Below are 25555 nucleotides of genomic sequence, written 5' to 3'. Positions count from 1 at the left end.
TCCAATTGACATCTCACTCCAATTAGCTCTTGGAGATGTCATTAGTCTAGGGGTTCACATACTTTTTCCACCTGCACTGTGAATGTTTACATGGTGTGTTCAATAAAAAACATGGCAACATTTCATTCTTTGTGTGTTATTAGTTTAAGCAGACTGTGATTGTCTATTGTTGTGACTTAGATGATGATCAGATCACATTTTATGACCAATTTGTGCAGAAATCCATATCATTCCAAAGGGTTCACATACTTTTTCTTGCAACTGTAAATACTTTTATACATATATAAACACATGTATATACAGATATGTCTGAATCACAAATTAAAAAAATTGGGTTCAATGTCCCTTTAAATATGTTGGAAGGTTATCACCCTTAGGCACAATGATCCTACAGATAAAATGTTACTAAACATGTTTTTATGTTTTCACAAAATACATTAACGGGACATTATAGATGTTACAGACCGGAAATTAAATAGAATCTGGGTTTCTGACTCACAGTTCTTCACTGGAATGACTATGAGCCAGATTACAAATGGAGCAGTATTTAGCTCTCTACAAATAACTGATAATAATAATAATATTTATCGTTCCCGCTCTCAAGCTAACTCCGCTAGAAGTAAGCTTTTTGCACGTTTCGGGTAGCGCTCATATTACAAATTGAAAGTTAAAAGTTTTCACTCGCACACTATCCTGACACGCTCAAAAAGCCGAAATTAGAATATCGTGATCACGTTCACGTATTTTCAAATGGAAGTCAATGGAGCAAAAAAAGTGAAAAAAAAACCAAACAAACCTAACAGCCTATTCGTGCGCAAACCCCATTGCATATTCTTAAGTGCGCTAACCCAATATAAAAATATAAATTTTTCACATTCCAATGTTTTTTTTTGGGTCAACTGTGTGTGTGTGTGTGTGTGTGTGTGTGTGTGTATATATATATATATATATATATATATATATATATATATAATAGTAAAAAGTGTAGCAGCACTCCAGCTCCAACTAGCTTCGTGAAGCTTTTCTTGCCCTGGGTGCGCTTCAAAAGTACAAACAATCCATAGTAGAGGAAGTCACTCACAGGGTCTTGAATATAATCCACCAAGTCTTTATTGACATTTCGGGTGTTACCCCTTTATTAAAACAGCACAATAATAAACATCATACTCACCCACTTTAAATACCCCTGCATATCAAATAATTACTGCGGTGTTCACCCCGGCACCCGGAAGTAAACTGACGTCACGTCACTCCCATTGGCATAACAACCGGAGGCTCAGCTGTGAAAGCCGAGTGGAAGTTAAAAACATAAACAAAGAGTGACGGGAGCAATGTGCAACAAAATGGGGTTACGGTACAGTGAATAGCAGCTATGCCCAATATAAAGATACAAACAACCTACGTGATCAGGATATCATATTAATGACCGTAATCAGCATAATCCATAAAGACTATAACTCAATTCAGCCTAAGCACTCCGCCTGTAAATGGCAGAACAATGTGGCAGTGCACAACGTGGGAGGTCGATGCTCTCATACTAGAGACCATAGCCTGTATCGAATCACAAACATAGCAATCATGACATTTAGACTAGTAGGCAATCCCGGCATGTGGCGTACAATATAAGAGTCTGTCAGCCTAACATAACCTAACTATGATAAGGGATGTAATTCTACTAATGGGTGCCAAATCACATAACAGGAGCAGAGTAAAAAACCGAGTACACCAGGGCATAATCTTTTACACCCTAGCTCGTGATTTAAAGCAGAGGTAGACACATAGAATATCAGAAAATCAGACCAGTGGCAGTACACATATTGTCAGAGAAGTATACCGTGGCCATAAATGTAGCTAACATGAGTCTCATAAACCGCTTATAAGCATATCATGGTCGTGTTAAGCACATAGTTGCAAGCACTCAGTCCATAGTGGACCAATGCTTCAAAACACTGTGTGATGGCATGTATTGCAGTATCCTCATGCCGATGTCTACTCCTATAGACAGCAGTGCCAGTCTAGGTGGACATTCAGGCCCCGTGGGGTTATAGTCCCTAGATTGAAGATCCATCTAGATTCTCTCTCACTTTGGCCCTATTCCCCCCCGGGTTAGTGGGGGGACGTGATCAATAATAATGTATTTGAGGTCAGTGACCCTATGTCCTGCCTCTGCGAAATGTCGTGCCATCGGCTGGTCCGACGTAGCCTTCTCCAATGCTGCATGTATAGCAGACCGGTTATTGGCCATCCTAGTCCTCAAGTCGTCCATGGTTTTTCCTACATTAAACATTCCACACACACAGTGTAGGAGGTAAACAATGTAGTTAGTGGTACAGGTTACTCTATGCCTGATTTTAAACTTCTTAGTGGAGTATGGATGGCTGAAGAAGCCTCCTGTTGTCAATCCCCCACAAGTGGTGCATCCCAGGGTAAAGTCCAAAATCCAGTAATGCTAGGATTACCTAAGCGACTGTGGGTAAAGCCCGATGTAGTGTAATTCGGCTGTGGGTAAAGCCCGATGTAGTGTAATTCGGCTGTGGGTAAAGCCCGATGTAGTGTAATTCGGGTGTGGGTAAAGCCTGATGTAGTGTAATTCGGCTGTGGGTAAAGCCCGATGTAGTGTAATTCGGCTGTGGGTAAAGCCCGATGTAGTGTAATTCTGCTGTGGGTAAAGCCGGATGTAGTGTAATTCTGCTGTGGGTAAAGCCCGATGTAGTGTAATTCGGCTGTGGGTAAAGCCCGATGTAGTGTAATTCGGCTTTGCGTTTAGCCCAAGGTACTGTAATTCCCCCATCTTCACTATTTTTTGTGAAGATGGGGGAAATACAGTGCATCGTATATATATGTTTGATGCGGTGACTCGATCAGTCTGAGGGGATTTATAATCGTACATCAGGCTTTACCTACAGCCGCTTGTGTAATTCTAGCATTACCCGAGTAATGCTAGGATTACCCAATATCTGACTTTACCTGCAACATATATAGATATTTAAATAACCTTTTATGTTATTATGAGTGTAACTGTACTGTGTAATGTATTTTTGATGTGGTTTGTGATACTTGTTTGATTTGCAGAGTTCTGAGGTTGCGATTATCATTCTAACGTAAATCACAATTGTGCTCACGCATTCGCATTTACTTCCAACTTGTAATACGAGAGCTCCTTCCAACATTCACAAACAGCCACTATCTCTTGCCAATAACTGTTAGCGCACCACTGGTAATCTGGCCTTATATTGGCTGAACTTTGTAGATGTTAATCTTTTTACAGCAGCTATTAAGTTTACGATGAATATGATCTCCCCCAAATATTTTTAACCTGCATTAATCGGACAGATGATGAGATTTCTGTTCTTCTACAAGACTTTCTTGTTATAATCAAGTGCTATGGAGTTTTGTTGAATCGACCAGCTGCTAAGTTTACAACTGTCATACATTCTCCTTTGTGCTGTGTTTATTTATACAATTAGTGCACAATGTTGTGCTGAATATAATTCCGGTATATTAAATTATTTTTACAATTGATAACATTTAACCATGTAGGGGTATTGTGGGCTTGTTTGGTTTAATCCTTTGCCTCTCTAGAACTGCATTGCCTCGTTGCTGGTATAATTATTTTATTTATACTCATATGTTTTCAAATGCATTCCTTACATAATAACAAACCGTTTTGATTGGGAGAATTCAACAGTGATATATAATTGCCAAAAAGAAGTCACTTTTCTAGCAACTTTTCTGAGGATTATTTTTTTCAGTTTTCTGTATTCTGAAATCTATTAAAAATCATTAAATTTATATGAAGAATTGTACTAAATCGTTAATTTGGTTTGGGTGGAGTTCTCTTTTGAAAATGTTAAGATGTCTTAAGTCTTAGAGGTAAACCTGCTTTAGTAAGATCAGACCTTCTAAAAGGTTTACCTCTAATTTCTATTCTTTACGTTTTAAGGGTCTCTATTTAAATTAATTTCCAAAAACAGTGAAAGTGATCATTTAAAATCTTAGGTCTGAAAAATAAGCCATTGATCACTTACTAAATCAGTAAATAATGAGGATATAGTAATAAGTCAAGATTAAAGTTTCATGATTCAAACAGAGGGGCCGATTAATGTAGCTGCGTATGCAGCAGTTTCCGTGGCTCGCCAGAAACACAAGTTAAGAAGCAGCGGTACTAAGACCGCTGCTCCTTAACTCATTTGCTACCTCTGAAGCGGCGGAAAGCAATCATCCCGATCGGATACAATCAGGATGATTGACACCCCCTGCTAGCGGCTGACTTTTTCCACTAGAAATGCTTGTGCAATGATAAATGCCGACAGCATATGCTATTGGCATTTATCAATATAGGGCGGACAAGATCCGCTACAGCGGATCATGTCCGGCTGCCCTCCCATTAATTAATTGGCTCCAGAGAATGCAGTTTATTATAATCAAATTATGCACAGTCTTTTAATATATACAATTTCTGTGGCACCAGCTCTTTCTGAGCATGTGCAAGAGTTCACAGCATATATGTATTTTAGTCTGTGATTTGCTGTTTGCTGTTTGCTGTCACATGATACAGAAGGCAGTGGAAGGACATTTTGAAATTTCAAATTGCTATTGCTTTGTCTTTTTATTATGTATATGCTGATTATGCATTTCTACTATATTTAATGTTTTTTAATAAAGATGACTATTTTTTTCAAAGACTGAGTAGCAATTGTCAGACCTTCTAATTTATAGGAGAGTATCCATTAATCCAACAAGTATGTTTAAAGTTAAATTGACCACATTAGTTTGTGAAGTGAGCTCCTACGCATTATGTGACTGAGATCAGGCTCCTTCTTTGATTCCAGATTTTGCTGTCATACCCATCATCCACCACCTACTGCAAATCTAGTAGGTGGTCCCATGGTCTTAGGTATTGGTTCATTATTGGAATCTTTGGGCTCCATGTATGAAGCAGCGAAAGCTGCTCCGGAGCCCTTGCGGGGCAGTTTCACATATGCGAGCCTGCTTTCCACAATGTAAGAAGCAGCAGTCATTAGACCGCTGCTTCTTACACCCTTCGCCACCTCTGAGGTGGCGAGAGAAAATCACAGAGAGCTTGCTCGCTCTCAGTGATTGACAGCCCCTTCAGTCGCGCGAATGAAGGGGCGGGCATTAGTATTGATACATACGGGCAAGCGGATCAGCGGGCGGACAGCTTAGCGAGTTGAGAAGCTGTCCGCCCGCCGTTTAGTACATGGAGCCCCTAGTCTGAATTAGTTGATTCAATTTCACAGCTTTTGGAACAGAATTCACCTAAGACACTCCAGTCATTTACTGCAGGTCCTCAGCAATATTATTATTAGCAAGATGGCTGTGGATATGGCTTCCCTTTATACTGATATTTCTCATGATCTTAGCAAAAAAACTTAACATTTCTTTGTAGACTAAAATACTGATTTCTCAGAGATGAGTTAAGGATAGTAGTTAGAGGCATTGGAGTTTCTTCTCATCAATCAATTACTTAAAATTTGATGGTTGCCAGTTTGTATGAGGTTTGGTTTGATCTCCAGTACCTCTAACCATTTGTGTAGTACAGATAGCTCAGCATGCTAAGGGACTGCGGCTGAGCTCTGTAGCAACCCAAGGGTTGCAGGTTCGATTCCCGGTGAGTTCTACTCAGCCTTTCATCCTTCCGAGGTCGATAAAATGAGCAGCGCCTTGAGACCCTTACGGGTGATTAGCCGCGCTTTACAAGTACCTAATACCATAGTAGGATAGTCTACTATATGAAGTATACATTTGATTTTGGACTTTCTTAGTTCACCAAATGATAGTGATTAGTTTTCATTATGAACTATTTGAATGCCAATGGCCACAGTTAGCAGCAAAATTGTCTCCTATTTTGGTTGCACATAAACAAAATAAACCAAGTATTTGTTTGCAAGTAACATGCAACTCTGCAACTCTGTGTTTAACCCCTGTAAAGAATGAAAAGGTGCAAAAATCGTGTAAAGCAGTGCTTTCTCCAACAGGGATTGGGAACAATGAAAAATAAATACTTTTACATTATTAAAAGGATCAATATAATAATTGAATAAACATGCCCAGTACAACCATCATGCTTATATTCAAACGCCACTCATATCGTTTACCAGTTATCAGCATAGATTTGGATTTTAATAGGTTAATCTTACACATGTAAATGGTGATTTCCTTATACACTGTACAAAGAACTTAATTCAGAACAAGAGTACTGTAAATATTAGGTGTGGAAAACATCCATTGTATATGTCAGTTTTGGTTGGTTTCCAAGTTGCAGTCTCGAAAACAAGTACTTAAAGGGACATGAAACCCAAATGTTTATTTCATGATTCAGATAGAGAATACAATTTTAAACTACATTCAAATGTACTTCTTTTATCTAATTTGCTTAATTGTTTAGATATATGTTGAAAAAATAGCAATGCACATGGATGAGCCAATCACACAATGCATCTGCAGTCACCAATCAGCAGATACTGAGCCTAGTTAGATATGCTTTCCAACAAAGGATATAAGAGAATTAAGCAAATTAGATCATAGAAGTAAATTGGAATGTTGTTTAAAATTGTATGTTCATGTCAGTGTAACAACCGAAAACTCATATTTGGGAACTTTTGAAGTGAAAACTCATTCGTGGCTCTGGTATATTTACACATTTTTGATTGTGATCACTTGAAAAACACGCTTCCCATATAAGCCGAAAACCGAAAGCTTGTTATCTAAAACAGATATAGGGGTAGATTTATCATACCCTGTCGGACATGTTTCGCTATAGAGAATCATGTCCGCCCTGCATCGCTAAATGCCGACAGCATACGCTGTTGGCATTTAACATTGCACACGCAGTTTTGGTAAACTGCTTGTGCAATGCCGCCCCCTGCAAATTCGCTTCAACCAGAAGAGTTAAGGAGCAGCGGTCTTCAGGATGCTGCTTCTTAATTCCTGTTTCCGGTGAGCCTGAAGGTTTGCACGGAAACAGGTGCATTAGGCACCATTCGGGGCATGTTAAATCGACCCCATAGTATAGATTGTGCTCATGGCAATCATTTCTAATGATATTTCTTTGCCAGATGTGGTCACACATATTCAGTTAATTGTGCTGTATGCATCATAAAAGATTTAATATATATATATTCTGATTGTGATTGTTTGTAAAATGTTTTTGTTTATTTAAGTAAAAAAAAAACTGCAAATACTAAATATTTTTGTCTTGAAAAATGCATTGAACTGTATAAATTGCGCAGATGTATAATCAGCCACGGAGCCTAAGCTTTCAACGTGACATGTTTTCTGCTTTATTTAGAAATGAGCAAGGTTCTAATTGTCCCCCAGTAATTAATAGGTCGGACAGTGAGAAAGGAGCAATGGTTTCTATTTGTGTTCCTGATGCTGAACGATCTTGCAGATTAACAGACACACAAAGCGCGCGTGTACCTCCCACCTGAAGCAGCAAGACGTCTCCCACTAGTTCTGTGTTCTCTGCTAAAAGCAGCTTATTTAAAGGCTGCTGTTTGTATTAAAATGTGCTGTGTGGGAAAAGAACATTTGCACAAGGGTTGTTTTATTTTGTTTTTACGCTTCTACATGAAACAATTCCTTAAGTTTGGTTAAAATACTCTTTGTTCTTCATGTTAGAACATAAACATATATGAAGTTAAAGATGATCCCACTCAAAAAACACTGTATATTAAGGTGGGAGAGTAATGAATATGAGAAAAAAAACTATACAATTTATTAGCATAAAATCTTAAATTTCATTGTTGCACTACATTTGTTTTATGCTTAAAAGTGCAAAAGGAAAATGATCTAATGTGTCCGACATAAGACCGCTGCTTTATAACTGCTTTTTCCGGTGAGGCAAACAGGGACACCAGGGGCCCCTTAGTGTCAATAAAACAATGGGAGCTGCCATGTTGTAACTTAGGTTACCTTCTCTGCTGTGGCCAATTAGGGGCACTTATAAATAGGTCACTAGAGTGTGCAGCCAATGGCTGTGTGGAATATAACAGTGTTCTGCACTTTTCTAAGAGGAACTGAAATGCTCACAATTTCAGAATGCAATTACAGGAATAGGGGACAAAATAAATAATGAAAGTATATTGCAGATTTATATATATATATATATATATATATATATATATATATATATATATATATATATATATATATATATATATACACACACGATTTAGGGCTAGATTACAAGTGGATCGCTAAATTATTGTGCGCCCACAAATGTATATAAACACTGTGTGTAGTCACTAGTCAACAACTAAAGGAGCTAAAAAAAAGTTTCCTAATTAACAGAATTGCTGCCCTTAAAAAATGCAAACACAAGCAATAGTATTTTTGCCCCAGAACCTCCTTACATAAATGCCCTCTATAAAGGGACATGAAACCCAAAATATGTCTTGTATGTTTCATAAATTTTTTAAGTAACTTAAATAGCTTTCCAATTTACTTCTGTTATCAAATTGTATTTGTTTTCTTGTTATCCTTAGTTGAAAAGCAGGAAGGTAAGTTCAGGAGTGTGCACGTGTCGTCAGTACTATATGGCAGCAGTTTGCAACAATTTTATGTATTAGTAAGAACACTAGATGGCAGCACTATTTGCTGTTATGTAGTGCTCCAGACGTGTACGCTACCGATCTAGATATCTCTTCAACAAAGAATAACAATAGAACAAAGCAATTTTGATAATATAGCAAAATTGTATTTTTTTTTTTTTAAATTGTATTCTCTATCTGAATAATGAGAGGAAAATTTCGTCGGAATGCTAAGGTTTTTCGGTTTTAGCGTGCAGGGCTCTGTGGCTAAAATCTTGGTCTGCGGACATGACCTCCAAGTCAAGGTTGTTGTCCCTTTCTTTTCAAGGAAAGATCCTGTTTGGTCCAGGATTGGATTCGATCATATCCACGGTTACGGGAGGCAAGGGAGCTTTCCTACCACAGGATAAGAAGGCTAAGCCAAAGGGATCTACTTTTCGTCCCTTTTGTGCGGACAAGGCCCAGCGCCAGCAACCCGTTGCGAAAGCGGACAAGTCCAAGGGATCTTGGAAGTCGGCTCAATCTTGGAACAAGTCTAAGCAGAGCAAGAAGCCCGCCGAGACTAAATTGGCATGAAGGGGCAGCCCCCGACCGGTCTCCGGATCAAGTAGGGGCAGATTATCTCAGTTCTCAGGCGCATGGTTGCAGGACGTTCAGGACCCCTGGGTTCTAGAAGTTGTCTCTCAGGGTTACAGGATAAGGTTCAGATTCCATCAGCCAGATGGCAGATTCCTCTTGTCAAACCTGTCTTCAAGACCAGGCCTTTCTAGAGTGTGTGAGAGATCTTGCCTCTCTCAGGGTTATTGTACCAGTACCCCCAGCAGAAAGGGTACTAGGGTACTATTCCAACCTTTTTGTGGTCCCAAAGAAGGAGGGCACATTCCGCCTGATTCTGGACCTAAAGTGTTTAAACAAGTTTCTCAGTGATCCATCGTTCAAAATGGAAACGAACAGATCTATTCTTCCCCTAGTTCAAGAGGGCCAGTTTATGACAACTATAGATTTGAAGGACGCTTACCTTCATGTGCCAATTCACAGGGACCACTTCAGGTTCCTAAGATTTGCGTTTCTGGACCAACACTTCCAGTTTGTGGCCCTTCCTTTTAGTCTGACGGCGGCCCGAGTGTCTTCACAAAGGTTCTGGGGGCGCTGCTTGCAGTGGCCAGAGCCAGGGGCATTGCGGTGGTTCCTTATCTGGATGACATCCTAGTTCAGTCGCCGTCGTTCAGTCTCGCAGAGGATCATTCGAGGGCTCTTCTTCTTCTGCTCCAATCTTACGGTTGGAAGATCAACTCAGGAAAGAGTTCCCTGGTTCCCAGCAACATGGTAGAGTTCCTGGGCACAATAATAGACTCTATGTCCATGAAGATCAGCGGCGCAGAAAGCTTTCGTCCACCTGTCTTGCCCTTCAGTCCTCCACAAGCTCGTCGGTGGCTCAATGTATGGTGGTGATCGGTCTCATGGTGTCGAGCATAGATGTCATCCCATTTGCCAGGTTCCGTCTCAGACCTCTTCAATTGTGCATGTTGAGACAGTGGAACAGCAATCATTCAGATCTATCACAGCTGATATCCATGGATGCTTGGACTCGGACCTCCCTCTTCTGGTGGACCCGTCCAGAGCAGCTGTGCATGAGGACATCCTTCTTGAGACCGTCCTGGGAGATTGCGACCACGGACGCCAGTCTGACATGATGGGGAGCTGTTTGGGGTGCCAGAATGGCACAAGGAAAGTGGTCCAGGGAGGAGTCTCTCCTTCCGATCAACATCCTAGAGCTTCAAGCAATTTACAATGCTCTGAAGGCATGGCCTTCTCTGATGTCAGTCAGTTTCATCAGATTCCAGACCGACATTACCTCGGTGGCTTACATCAACCATCAGGGGGGTATGAGGAGCCCCCTCACGATGAGGGAGGTGTCTCGGATTCTGGAGTGGGCGGAGTCCCACTATTGCTCGCTCTCAGCGATTCACATTTCTGGTGTGGACAACTGGGAAGCGGACTTTCTCAACAGACAATCTTTCCATCCGGGGGAATGGTCTCTTCACCACGAGGTGTTTTTGGCCTTTCTCCAAGATGGTTTGGAGAAGGGTCTTGCCGCTAGTTCCTTAAAGAGACAGATTTCGGCATTATCTGTTTTGTTTCATAGGAGACTTGCTGAGCTCCCTGACATTCAGTCTTTTGTTCAGGCTCTATCCAGAATCAGGCCTGTCTTTAGACAATCGGCTCCGCCTTGGAGCTTAAACTTAGTCCTTAAAGTGAAGGTAAACTATGATGAATGAAAGCCGTTTTTTTTAAATACTATTAAAAACATGGGCACTTTCATTCATCAAAGCAACCGTTTTGATTAAAAACTTACGTTTGTTTTTTTCACAGCCAGAGCAGCTTCCCCCACCGGAGATCATCATCAATGACTAATCCAGCTTCCTCCAATCACGGCATGGCTTCAGGCAATGACTACCCTGGGGGGAAAGCCGTGATTGGAGGAAGCTGGATTAGTCATTGATGATGTGTGAAGAGAGGATCTCCGTGGGAGGGGGGGGGGGGGGGAAGCTGCTCTGGCTGTGCAAAGAAGAGAGATATGTTTTTAATTAAAACGGCTGCTTTGTAAACTTTGATGAATGAAAGTGCCCCTGTTTTTAATAGTATTTTAAAAAAAGTGCTTTCAGTCATCAAAGTTTACCTTCACTTTAAGGTTTTGCGGAGGGTTTCGTTTGAACCTATGCATTCCATCATTAAGATTCTGTCCTGGAAGGTTCTCTTCCTGTTGGCTATTGCATCGGCACGCAGAGTATCTGAGCTAGCTGCCTTGCAATGAGACCCATCTTATCTGGTGTTTCATGCGGATGAGGCTGTACTTCGCACTGGATTGAGGTTTCTCCCCAAGGTGGTGTCTGCCTGTAACATCAATCAGGAAATAGTGGTTCCTTCTTTGTGTCCTAACCCCTCTTCTTCAATTACTTCATAATCTGGATGTGGTTCGTGCCTTGAAGTTCTGTCTTCAGGCTACAAGGGATTTCAGACAGTCTACATCTCTTTTTGTGGTGTATTCTGGGAAGCACAAGGGGCAGAGGGCCTCTGCTTCTTCCTTGTCTTTTTGGTTGAGGAGCTTGATTCGCTTGGCTTACGAGACAGCGGGACATAAGCCTCCTCAGAGGATCACGGCTCATTCAATTAGAGCTGTGGCTTCGTCTTGGGCCTTCAAGAATGAAGCCTCTATGGAGCAAATTTGTAAGGCAGCTACCTGGTCCTCCTTACACACTTTTACAAAGTTTTACAAGTTTGACGTTTTTGCTTCTGCGGTAGCTGTTTTTAGGAGAAAGGTTTTGCAGGCTGTGGTGCCCTCAGATTAGGGTCCGCCTTTTACCCTCACGGTTTCATTTAGTGTCCTCTAGAGCTTGGGTATATGTTTCCAACAGTAATGAATGAAGCCGTAGACTCTCCTCCCCTTTAGATGGAAAACATAAATTATGCTTATATTGCTTACCTGATAATTTCATTTCCATCAAGGGGAGGAGAATCCATGGCTCCCTCCCGTATCTCTGTGTAGGCGGACCTAAATTTAATCTCTTCTGGCACCTTTTTATACTCTGATATTTCTCCTACTGTTCCTGGTTCCCTCGGCAGTATGACTGGGAGATGAGGGAAGTGGGGGTGGTATTTAAGCCTTTGGCTGGGGTGTCTTTGCCTCCTCCTGGTGGCCAGGTTCTTAATTCCCAATAGTAATGAATGAAGCCGTGGACTCTCCTCCCCTTGATGGAAATGAAATTATCAAGTAAGCATAATTTGTTATTGGTTCTCATGTCCCTTTAAAGGGACACACTAAATTTTAGCAGCTGCTGCTAAGCATTCCTGAAAAGGCTAGCTTTAGTCAATTAATTTTCATGTTAAGATTGGCGTCATGTATACGCAGTGGGCGCGTGTTTGATAGTTTACCTGAGCGCTGATTGGTATGCTTTGTGCACTAATCAACACCCAGGAACATTTTAAACTGGCACTCACTGGCTAAAGCTTTGCTTAGCATCTTGAAAATGTATGCTGAATACTGCAGAATAGACTCCAGATTCTCAGGCAGTGTAACAACACACATTCCAGAGTTAAATTATATGAAAAGTGTCTAAAATGATATAATGAAAATATGTTATAAAATATGTTTTATCACATTTCGGTAAAGATCTAGTAGTGAACTCAATTTACCAAAGGCTATTTTATTACAACTATTTTATTTTTAAAATTGTATTTCTATTTAAGTTTTAATATAGAATTTATTTCATGATTCAGATAGTGAATACAATTTTAAACAACATTAGCTTTATTCTTTAGTTAATTAGCTTTATTCTTTAGTTATCCTTTGTTGAAGAAATAGCAGTGCACATGGGTGAGCCAATAACATGAGGCATCTATGTGCAGCCAACAATCAGCAGTCCCCAAGCATATTTAGAGATGTGTTTCAACAAAGGATATCAAGAGAATGAAGTAAATTGTAATTTTTTTTTAATTGCATGTTCATTCTAAATCATGAAAGTATAAAACAATTGGGTTTCATATCCCTTTAATGAGCTGTTATCATGAACTGTGGGTTCCACCCCTTATAATTCCATTACTTGTCCTTTTATTAATAAAATGAAAAAAAGTAAAACAAATCAGTTTTATACTGCAGTTTGCCTCAGCTTGCCACAAGGAGTTGTGAAACTGTAGCCAGATTAAGTGATGAATAAATCATGCATACGTCTGGTGTGTAAATGCTACAAGCTGTTAACTTTTATTAGAATGTAGCTTTTGCTGGCATGCTCCGAATTATTGGAGTGACGCAAACATTCGTATTATTTCCTGCTCAGAAAGTAACCTTGAGTCAGATTGGTTATTTTACTACCAATGATACTACCCAAGTGGTGTATTTACACAACGTATTTAGTGTAATATCATGATTCATGTACAAACAGAATTTATTTCTACATTCAATACCTTGAGATACAGAATTCAAGGGACATAAAAGAGCATAAATAAAATGGTCTAATTTATTATTACCGTTTTCATATTAAAATAATTGGCTATAATATCAAAACTTATGACCTTATTAACTGTGGTTATTATTATTTAAAAAAAATGTAAGTTAAAGATAGACGGGATGAAGCCTGATAGCAGATAGTATTTGTCATGTTTTCGCCTTGTCTTTTATAGATATTATAATACTAGTGTTTAGAGTCCAGAACTTTTCGGCTATATTGGCAGTTTACAGTCAAGTAGTGCTAAGGACACCTTTTATACAAATAGAGCTATAGATTGTAGTATACGTTCTTTTACATAAATTATGTATAGGGCTATTGTTACCAAGTCTACTCTGCTTATTGGTAGGACTGAGTATTGATAAAACATTGGGGAAATTGAAGGTTTAAACTGATCTCCAATTTATAAAACATAATTTCTGAGGGCTTTAAAGGGACAGTCTACACCAGAATTTTTATTGTTTAAAAAGATAGATAATCCCTTTATTACCCATTCCACAGTTTTTCATAACCAACACAGTTATTTTAATATATTTTTTACCTCTGTGATTACCTTGAGGCCGATTTACTAAAGTGCAGACGGACATGATACAATGTAGCTTATCATGTCCGCTGCACATCGATAAATGCTGACAGCATACACTATCTGCATTTATCATTGCACAAGTAGTGAACTGTTTGTGCAATACCACCCCCTGCAGATACGTGGCCGCTAGCAGGGGGTGTCAGTCAGCCCAATCGTATAGGATCGGGCGAATTGAAGACCACAGCCTTAGAGGCAGCGGACAAGTTATGGAGCAGCAGTCTTTAGACCGCAGCTTCATAACTACTGTTTCCGGCGAGCCAGAAGGCTCACGCAGAAACAGGGGCATCAAGCTCCATTCGGAGCTTGATAATTTGGCCCCCTTGTATCTAAGCCTGTGCAGACTCTTCAGTTCTTTTGACAGACTTGCATTTTAGCCAAGCAGTACTGACTCCTAGGTAACTCCACGGGCGTGAGCACAATGTTATCAATATGGCACACATGAACTAATGCCCTCTAGTTGTGAAAAAAAAATCAAAATGCCTTCAGATAAATGGCGACCTTCAAGGGCTAATAAATTAGTGTATTAGCCTACCTATGTTTAGCTTTCAACTAAGAATACGAAGAGAACAAAGCAAATTTGATGATAAAAGTTAATTGGAAAGTTGTTTAAAATTGCTTACCCTATCTGAATCATGAAAGTTTATTTTTGACTAGACTGTCCCTTTAATTGAAATTGCATTAAATTTGGAAGCTAAATTTGGCAGTTACTACAGACTTTAAATATAAAGTAAACTGATTAATTTGGCTTTGAGATAGATTAGGTAATTTTTAGGTATTCTTTTAAGTTTTTCTAAAACCCGAGAATGCACTATTAAACCCTTCCTCCTCCGATCTCGTCACCGGAAATAGTGCGTTCTGGCCGCTGGTGACGAGGGTACATTGATGGTCCTTAAGGGGTTAAACATCTTTTTCATAAGTATTAAGTCTAAATATAACTTAATTCCTTAATTTCGTAAGATTTTCATGTGTTTTGTTATGTAAACTGGCAACTGCGCTTAAGCACAACACCACTCTACGTGCTAATAGCACTCTCGGCTCTATCCTGAAAAGTATAAGGCAAACTAAAAAAGTATTGGCCGTGTTAAAGGGATAGTAAAGTCCAAATTAAACTTTCATGATTCAGATAAGACATGTCATTTTAAACAACTTTTTAACTTACAATCAAATTTGCTTTATTCTCTTGGCATTCTTAGTTGAAAGCAAAACCTAGGTAGGCTCATATGCTAATTCCTAAGCCTTTCAATGTCTATGGCAGTTTTTTACAGCTAGAGGGCGTTAGTTCATGTAATTCATATAAATAACAATGTGCTCATGCTTGTGGAGTTATTTAAGAGTCAGCACTAACTGCCTGAAATGCAAGTCTGTCAAAAGTTCTGAGATAAGGAGGCAGTCTGCAGAAGCTTAGATACAAGGTAATTACAGAGGTAAACAGTCATTTTCTATAACAGTGCTGGTTATGCCAAACTGGGGAATGGTAAATAAAGAGATTATCTATCTTTTTAAACAATAACATTTTTGGTGTTTACTATCCCTTTAAATAGTCTGTGAAATGTTTCTCCTATTATGTTTGACAATTTTCTGTTTTTTTCCTAGTGGAAAATCTGTGAATCTTCATTTTAACAAACTGAAATAACTTGCGATTTTCTGAATAGATGTAACACGTGTTCAGTTTATCTTTGCCTTGTTCATTGCTAGAATCATTTGGAATCAGTGTCTGTGAGTAGTCTCATGTACATTCTGTCTTATTTTACAGATATGTAACGCCCTGTTCTTAGCTGGCTAATCTCTTGGTCCCAGGATGTCTCTGGACCATCATAACCGGAGCAGGACAGGCACTTTTGCCAGGGCAGATGTCCCCACGGAGCTGTTCAATGATGGAGATATCAGTAAGGAGGAGATGAGAATTCTAAAAGTCTGTTTCCACAGCAACAGCTCCAACCTCGTTAAGAACTTCAAGCTAGTGAAATGCAGTATACTGACTGAGATACGGGTGAGTGGTTGTCTCCTTTATTTAAAAACTGTAGATCGTATCCTTGGCTGTATGCTAGAGCATTTCTTGGTGCAATCATGTTTAGATTTATTACCTGGATTATACCAAAAGCCAGTTTATCTTTTGTACATAGTGTGAGTGATTGGGAAGAGAGCATGGGCGGTTATAAAGGAGACAGTTTTCAGTTAAGCTTTTGTGCTGCCCTAGGCACAAAAAAATCTGCTGACACCAGCCCATACATAGTGTGTATATGTATAAGTAATAACCATACAGACTATGCAACTGTTTCCGCGCAAACCTTTGGGCTCCCCGAATACAGGAGTTGCAAGCAGCGGTCCTAAGACCGCTGCTCCTTAACTTGTCTGCCACCTCTGAGGCGGCAGACAGCAATCAGCCAGATCGGATATGATCGGGTTGATTGACACCCCCTGCTAGGGGGCGGCATTGCACAAGCATTTCACTAGTAATGCTTGTGCAATGATAAATCATGTCCGCCTGCACAATGATTAATCGGCCCCTAAATATCTACAGTGCTAAATGATATATATTTGTGTGTATGTGACTGTACATCTCTCTGGCTGCAGAGCACAGTATAACTAAATGCAGCACAGTGCGAGAACTCACACTACTTATTTTTGTGTATTTATTCTAGCAGTGCAGGACATCTGTATGTTTCCCACACTATTCCCACACAAAAAAACAATTTACAGACACACAAATGTGAGCTCTCGATATAAAACCCAAATGTTTTCTTTTGTGATTGACAGAGCATACAATTTTAAAAAAAGGTTCACATTTACTTCTGTTATTTGTTGAAGAGATACCTAGGTAGGCATCGGGAGCACTACGTGACAGGAAGTAGTGCTGCCATCTAGTGCTCTATCAAATGAATAACATTCTTGCAAAACTGCTGCCATACAGTGCTTCAGACACGTGCACACTCCTGAGCTTATGTCCCTGCTTTTCAACAAAAGATACAAAGAGAACAGGGAAAAACTGATAATAGAAATAAATTAGCAAGTTGTTTAAAATTGTATGCACTATCTGAATTACAAAATGATTGTTTGGGGTTTCATTTCCCTTTAATGTGTGACCTATTAGCTATGGAGGGTTACATTAGCCAGCAACTCACTAAAGTAAGGATGCCCCTTCTCTTTGTTCCTCCTCCCAGTGTTTGAGATATGAGAGGATGCTGCCCGTCCTTGCACTGCACACCCTGAAATTCTCCTAGCCCAATTGAACAGTGTCAGGGCATGTTTTTTGGGCAGCATGGCTCGCTGGCATCCAGTATTTATCTAGTTCTGATTCAGCAACAAAGCCGATATCAAGTTTAGTGCTATGGGCTAGATTACAAGTAGAGCGCTATTTATGGAGTATTACAAGTTGAAAATAAAATGTTTTCGCTTGTCTGCTAACCCGATGTGCGCAAAGAACTGAAGTTACAATATTGCGAGCGTGTTAACATACTCCCCCATAGACTTCAATGGAGCCAGAAAAGCAAAAAAGAATATCCTTACTTGCGCACTAACCCAAATCGCCATAACCCCTACTCTAATAACCCCTAAACCGCCACATAGACCAACTCAAAGTCCCCACTACACTATTAACCCCTAAACCGCCACACCCCCACATTACTTAGTCCCTACTACACTATTAACCCCTAAACTGCCAAAAGAAAGAAACAACCTATTCTTTTTTTTAAAAAAAATACCCAAAATAAAGTTTATCCTATCAAGGATTGTCAATGACCACCTTAAGATATAGGTCTATCTGGTATTCCCATCAGCCTGTATTGTATTTCTTGCTGGGAAGCATGTTGTAATTATAATTTATGAGAAATTAAACTATAGGCATTTCTATTTTGCAAATGAAAGATGTTAAAAGTATTTTATTAGTGAAAAAAATGTTTATTAGTTAAATGCCTGATCCTTTGTTAAAAATGTTCAAAAATGAAACTGTATCCAATTTGCTAAATTAAATCTTGTTATAAGCTTAATGTAGACGTGATAACTGACCAGCATTTTGTGCTCACTCGAGAAGACCAGGAACACACTAAGTAACTTGTCACAGTAATCGGAAACAAGTGCTGGCTTAAATAGGTTGGTAACACAAGCAGTGATTTGTACCTAATACTTAGCAAGTACCTGATACCACATTAGAACTTAGCTTCAGTACAGTAGATCCTGTTTGCTTGATGGCAAAATCACGTAAGCCCTCTTCACTGATGAGAATGAGATACACTGAGTATCACACCTGCATGTGAGCCTGTGTGCTGGTCCCTAATGGAATTCATATTGTGTCAGAACTTGCGCTGCGCAGAAACATTCATTTAGTGCACTGTAAGTTCCACAACCTCCTTAGATAGGTTAGGGTTAGATAGGGTTAATATAGTTAATATATATAATATAATAACTATATTAACTATATTAATCCTAATATAATTAGGGTTAATATAGTTAATATAAGTTGCGGCGGTGTAGGGGGGTCAGATTAGGGGTTAATATATTTAATATAGGTGGCGGCGGTTAAGGGGGATTAGATTAGGGGTTAATATATTTAATATAGGTGGCGGCGGTGTAGGGGGATTAGATTAGGGGTTAATATATTTAATATAGGTGGCGGCGGTGTATGGGGGTCAGATTACAGGTAAAAGAGCTGATTACTTTGGGGCAATGCCCCGCAAAAGGCCCTTTTCAGGGCTATTTGTAATTTAGTTTAGGGTAGGGACATAGTATTTTAGGGGGTAATACATTTATTATAGGTGGCGGCGGTGTAGGGGGATTAGATTAGGGGTTAATCATTTTAATTAGGGTTGCACGATACCGATACTAGTATCGGTATCGGTGCCGATACCAAGTATTTGCATTAGTACTTGTACTCGATACCTCCAATTCCTACCCATACGCCATCTTGTGGCGTTTTTCAAACTGCATGTTCCCATTTCATTTTAAGCTGGAGTGGAGACTTAACTAAAAACTGTTCACTTCTGTTCTGCCAATACAAATTGCTGTTATTTGTATTATTGTACGTCAGAGCAGTGCTCCAAAAGCTGCTACTTTACAGCTGGAAGCCTAACTTGGAGAGATCACTGTACCTCATTCAGACAAACCCCTGAAATACTGGGCAGTTAATAAACTGAGATTTAATGGCCCAAAAATATCTTTCTGACCCATGCAGTAGTGAGAAAAGTGAAAGACTGTTCAGCTTAGCGTTAAATGTCCTTACTGATAGCAGAAACAGACTTATAGCTGAACATGCAGAGATGCTTCTGTTCTTTAATAAGAACTTGCTTTTGAAAAATTACTCTAATTGCTAGATTGCCTGTTATACTGCTAGTTCTCATCTTGCACAATTGTGCTCAAAACATACTGTACTCTGAGGAACATCATTAGCCAGGGCTGGACTGGGAATAAAAAGCAGCCCTGGAAAAATATGAAGACCGGCCCTATTTTCTGTTGAGTCAGTAGAATGCAAATGCCCCGTTTTTCTCAAGGGGGATTACTGGGACACTGCTTCCCCAATATTATTTTCAGAATTAAATTATATTACTTTGTATTAAATACAAATGTCAGAAGTTATATAGGCACCCTACAACCCAATTGCGTCCAGTAATCACCCCTTTAAATTCTAGCTTTCCAGCCCCAGCTGCTGCAGCTGTTATCTATTGTTGTTATTATTAATATATGTTAATGTAAGATTTTTATTTATAAACATGTTCTGTGAACTTTGTGACAACAAGCACAAAAACTGTTTTATTATTTCAAAATGTCTTTTGAGATACAGTTCATAATTATAAAGAAGCGATCTTAAATCATTAGTCTGTATTGTGCTTGGTAAACTGTCATGACATAAAAAAAGTATCGGAAATTGGTATCGGTGAGTGTTTGAAAAAAAGGTGGCGGCGGTGTAGGGGGATCATATTAGGGGGTAATATAGTTAATGTAGGTGGCGGCGGGGTAGGGGGCTCACATTTGGGGGTAATATAGTTAATGTAGCTGGCGGCGGGGTCCGGAAGCGGCGGTTTAGGGGTTAATATATTTATTGTTAGGAGTGAGAGGGGGGATTGCGTATAGAGGGGTATACGTGTCGGGCTATTTTTGGGAGGGGTGTTAGACAGTAACGGCAGATTGTATACTTTAGTAAGTTTTTTTATGCGGCGGCAGTTTCTAAAGTGCCGTAAGTCACTGGCGACTCCAGAAATCTGTACTTGTAGATTTCTGGACATCGCTAGTTTGTCAGACCTACGGCACTTTAGCAACTGCCTGCGCTGTATATGAGAGCGCTCGCTGTGCGAGCAGAAACTACGGGCGGCACAGGTTTCCACGCTTGCGCCTAAACCTGCGCCGTATATCGGATCGCGCCCCAGTTTCCAATAGGAGCAAAAATGCTTCTAATAAAAGCTATAGCTCATCAAAAGTGTATTTAACCCCTTAACGGCATACGTCGTACAGGGTACGTCTTGCACAAACTGGTCTTTAAAGACCAGAGGCGTACCCTGCATGCACGGGGAGGGAGCGCGTGGGAACCGATGCACTACAGAAAAAAAATAAAACTTATAAGTGGGAGAAAAAGTGGAGGGAATGGGGTAATAAAATTGCTAAGGGGTCTGAGAGGGGGTGGGGGGATGGTCTTGGGGGGGAAGCTACAAAAATCTATTTTTGCATAAACTGGGTACTGGCAGACAGTTGCCAGTACCCAGTATGGCTCCAAATAAGGTAGAGGGGGGGGGGGGTTGTTAGAGAGCTGTTGGGGGGGGGGGATCAGGGGGGTTGGGGGCTAATGGGGGACCCTACATAGCAGCATATGTAAATATGCTAGTTAAAATAAAATAAAAAAAGATACCTTTTTTATTTTAGTACTGGCAGACTTTCTGCCAGTACTTAAGATGGCGGGGACAATTGTGGGGTGGGGGAGGGAAGAGAGCTGTTTGGGAGGGATCAGGGGTGTGATGTGTCAAGTGGGAGGCTGATCTCTACACTAAAGCTAAAATTAACCCTGCAAGCTCTCTACAAGCTACCTAATTAACCCCTGCACTGCTAGCCATAATACAAGTGTGGTGCGCAGTGGCATTTAGCGGCCTTATAATTACCAAAAAGCAACGCCAAAGCCATATATGTCTGCTATTTCTGAACAAAGGGGATCTCAGAGAAGCATTTACAACCATTTATGCCATACTTGCATAAGTTGTTTCTAAATAATTTCAGTGAGAAACCTAAAATTGTGAAAAATGTAAGGTTTTTATTTTTAATTTGATCGCATTTGGCGGTGAAATGGTGGCATGAAATATATCAAGATGGGCCTAGATCAATACTTGGGGTTGTCTTCTACACTACACTTAAATTAAAATTAACCCTAGAAACTCCCTACGTGCTCCCTAATTAACCCCTACACTGCTGGGCATAATACATGTGTGATGCGCAGTGGCATTTAGCGGCCTTATAATTACCAAAGCCATATATGTTTGCTATTTCTGAACAAAGGGGATCCCAGAGAAGCATTTACAACCATTTATGCCATAATTGCACAAGTTGTTTGTAAATAATTTCAGTGAGAAACCTAAAGTTTGTGAAAAAATTTGTGAAAAAGTGAACGATTTTTTTTATTTGATCGTATTTAGCGGTGAAATTGTGGCATGAAATATACCAAAATGGGCCTTGATCAATACTTTGGGATGTCTTCTAAAAAAAATATATGCACAACGTCAAGGGATATTCAAGAATTCCTGAAAGATATCAGTGTTCCAATGTAACTAGCGCTAATTTTGAAAAAAAGTGGCTTGGAAATAGCAAAGTGCTACTTGTATTTATTGCCCTATAACTTGCAAAAAAAAAAGCAAAGACCATGTAAACATTGGGTATTTCTAAACTCAGGATAAAATTTAGAAACTATTTAGCATGGGTGTTTTTTGGTGGTTGTAGATGTGTTACAGATTTTGGGGGTCAAAGTTAGAAAAAGTGTGTTTTTTTCGATTATCTTCCTCATATTTTTTTATAGTAAATTATAAGATATGATGGCAATAATGGTATCTTTATAAAGTTCATTTAATGGCGAGAAAAACGGTATATAATATGTGTGGGTACAGTAAATGAGTAAGAGGAAAATTACAGCTAAACACAAACACCGCAAAAATGTAAAAATAGCCTTGGTCCCAAACGGTCAGAAAATGGAAAAGTGCTGTGGTCATTAAGGGGTTAAAATTGACCATTTTCTCTTAGTATTCTTGGTTGAAACATAGCTCCTTTTTATGAGAGTGTACTGTTGTTGGCTCAGGAGAGTGCATGTGTATTTAGCACAATATGTATAATATTGTCTCAAATGCTGCACAACATCTGTTCATGATCCTGAAACTACCTCAGTATGCTCTCAGGGAAGAAGTAACAAAAGAGGCAAAGAGAAAGCCATACATTTGATAATATGGGGTAGATTTATTATGCTGCAGATGCAGCTGTTTCCGCCGGCAGAAACAAAATTTAAGAAGCAGCGATCGTAATACCGCTGCTCCTTAACTCATCCGCCACCTCTCATCCCCCTGCTAGCAGCCGATTGGCCGCAAATGTACAGGGGGCAGCATTGCACAAGCATTTCAATGCCGTCGGCATTTAGTGCCCGGCACTTGATAAATCTACCCCTACATGGCCCCTCTTGCCGCCACCGTCCGACGCCACGACCTCAACATCGTCTCCTATGCCGACGACACCCAGTTAATCATCTCACTCACCCGAGATCCCACCACCACCAAAAAGAATGTCCACGAAGGCCTGACAGCAGTCGCCGCCTGGATGAAGGACAACCGGCTCAAACTGAACGCAGACAAAACCGAAGTCCTCCTCCTCGGACCCAATAAATCCGCATGGGACAACTCCTGGTGGCCCACAGCCCTCGGTCACCCTCCAACCCCAACCGACCACGCATGAAATCTAGACTTCGTCCTGGACTCCTCACTCTCCATGGACCGACAAATCAATGCCATCACCTCAACATGCTTCCACGTTCTCCACCTGCTACGAAAAATCTTCAAGTGGATCCCTACCGAAACCAAGAAAACAGTCACCCACGCCCTCGTCAGCAGCCGGTTAGACTACGGCAATGCACTCTATGCTGGTTCCACCATCAAACTCCAAAAGAGACTCCAACGTATCCAGAACGCCTCAGCCAGACTCATCCTTGACATCCCCCTCCATTGCCACATCACCAAACACCTAAGGAACCTTCACTGGCTCCCCATCAACAAGAGAATCACCTTCAAGCTCCTTACCCACGCGTTCAAGGCCCTACACAACATCGGACCTGAATACCTCAACCACCGTGTAAATTTCTACACCCCCGCCAGACAACTCTGATCGGCCGACCAAGCACTCACAGTCATCCCCCGCATCAGAAAATCCACAGCGGGTGGAAGATCCTTCTCCCACATGGCGGCAAAGACATGGAAAACCCTCCCGCTTCACCTCAGACAATCCACCTCCCTTACAAAGTTCTGAAAGGACCTCAAAACCTCGCTCTTCGACTGAATGCCCATCTCCTCTCCCCTCCCCCCCCTTTGTCCTAATCTCCTATCCCCTTTCCCTTAGTGCCTTGAGACACTCACGGGTGATTAGTTTGCGCTCTATAAGTACCCAGTAGATAGATAGATATAAGTCAAGTGGAAGTTTTCAACTGTACAGACTTCCATATGAATTTAATTACTGATATATATACAATACGTATATAAATAATTTACATAGCATGAACCTGATTTATGTAATTCTCCAGTGTGATAATACCTTTCAGTTAATCATGTGATACTGCTTTGTAGTGATTCTTTTAGTACTTTACTAATATTTCCTATTAAGCTGCACTAGGGTGGCAGAACTGTGTTGTACAAATAACGGAACAGAAAATCAGGGACCTTACTGGCAATGCCTTGCACAGCATATGAGCTGCCAAATTACAATTGCAGACCGTACTTAAAGAACAGGATGTTACAGGCTATCAGAACAATGCCAGCTACAATAATTATTTCCCTTACTGTAACTGTGTTATAACTTAGTTATGTTGAACATATTTCATATTAGTTTTGTGCTATGTTATCTATTTCTGTGAATATAACAGTTTGTCCCTTGGAGCACACTTTATTATTGAATTGTTAGCAGGATGCAATAGATTACTGTACAGGCAGGTAGATATGATCCTTGAAAGCTAAGTGCACCATACAGTTGATATATTTTAAAGAGACAAGGAAATCAAAGTATATTTTTATCACACATACAAATGAATTACTAATACTATATGTTAAAACATGTTTTGCCTGAAAAAGATTATGTAAAATATTTTGAAAATATAATAGAACCCAAAGGAAATACATTTGCTTGTACAGCTGATGCGATTTTTTTAAATGCATATTCTAGTCTTGAATAAACTAACATTATCTTGTCAGGCTCGCAGAGCAGTGGTGTCACCAGGGAAGGCTCTATCGCCATAGCATAATGTATGACCTCCATGTGTCCCCCCCCCCAACTGTGATAATACATAGTTTTCCCACCACCACTCTGCACAATTGCCTCCCACCCCAGATCCACTTAATTCCCCCCCACAGCAAACTGATCAGAAGGATTGAACTCTGAGAGCCTTGAGGGGACAGAGAGGTTAAAGGGATATGAAACCCAAATATTTTCCTCTCTGGTTCAGACAGAGCAAACCATTTAAAAACGTTTCCAATTTACTTTTATTATCAAATTTGCTTAGTTCCCATGATATTCTGTGTTGAAGAGATACCTAGGTAGGCATTTGGAGCTCTACATGGTAGGAAAGAATGCTGCCACCATCTAGTGCTCTTTTCTTGCCATAAAGTGCTCCCGAAATGAACTGCCTCCTAAGCATACGACCCTGATTTTCAACAAAGGACACCAAGAAAATGAAGAAAAATTTGTAATATAAATAAATTAGAAATTTGATTAAAATCATGTGTTCTAACTGAATCATAAAATATTTTATTTTGTTTGATATCCATTTAAGTGGCAGCGGTCTTAAGACTGCAGCTACTTAACTAGCTACTTAAATACCCCAGTCTATGAATTTAGCACATTGTTACGTCATTTATATAAACAAAACAAAAATAGGGCTAGATTACGAGTGGCGCCCTAGCTGCTGTTGTGCGTGAACAATATGGGGTTTGTCACATCTGTTTGCTAGGTACGGAAGGAGCGCGCTTATTAGGAGTTGAAAGTAAATGCGAAAGCGTGAGCGCAATTGCTATTTATGTTCGTCGGTATAGAGCTCTGGTTACGCGAAACACAAAAGTTGCACAAAACACATCAAAAATACATTACATAGTACAGTTACACTCATAATAACAATATCTAATAAATATACATTACACAGTACAGTTACACTCATAATAACACTATCTAATAAATATACATTACACAGTACAGTTACACTC

The 25555-nt window shown here is 40.0% G+C and overlaps 1 protein-coding gene across 5 annotated transcripts in view; it reads left to right on the top strand.

Annotated features, from left to right (window-relative positions):
- Positions 1 to 25555, top strand: part of PTK2B (protein tyrosine kinase 2 beta) — a 607866-nt gene that overhangs the window by 208866 nt on the left and 373445 nt on the right. For all 5 annotated transcript variants that reach the window (XM_053709509.1, XM_053709510.1, XM_053709513.1 and 2 more), the window contains exon 3: positions 15898 to 16134. In XM_053709509.1, coding sequence (XP_053565484.1) covers positions 15943 to 16134 — 192 coding nt within the window. In that variant the 5' untranslated portion in view covers positions 15898 to 15942. The remainder of the gene's footprint in view (positions 1 to 15897; positions 16135 to 25555) is intronic.

This window comes from Bombina bombina, chromosome 4 (genome assembly GCF_027579735.1).
Source record: "Bombina bombina isolate aBomBom1 chromosome 4, aBomBom1.pri, whole genome shotgun sequence".
In the NCBI taxonomy this organism is placed as follows: Eukaryota; Metazoa; Chordata; class Amphibia; order Anura; family Bombinatoridae; genus Bombina; species Bombina bombina.
This window is presented reverse-complemented; position numbering and strand designations above follow the sequence as displayed.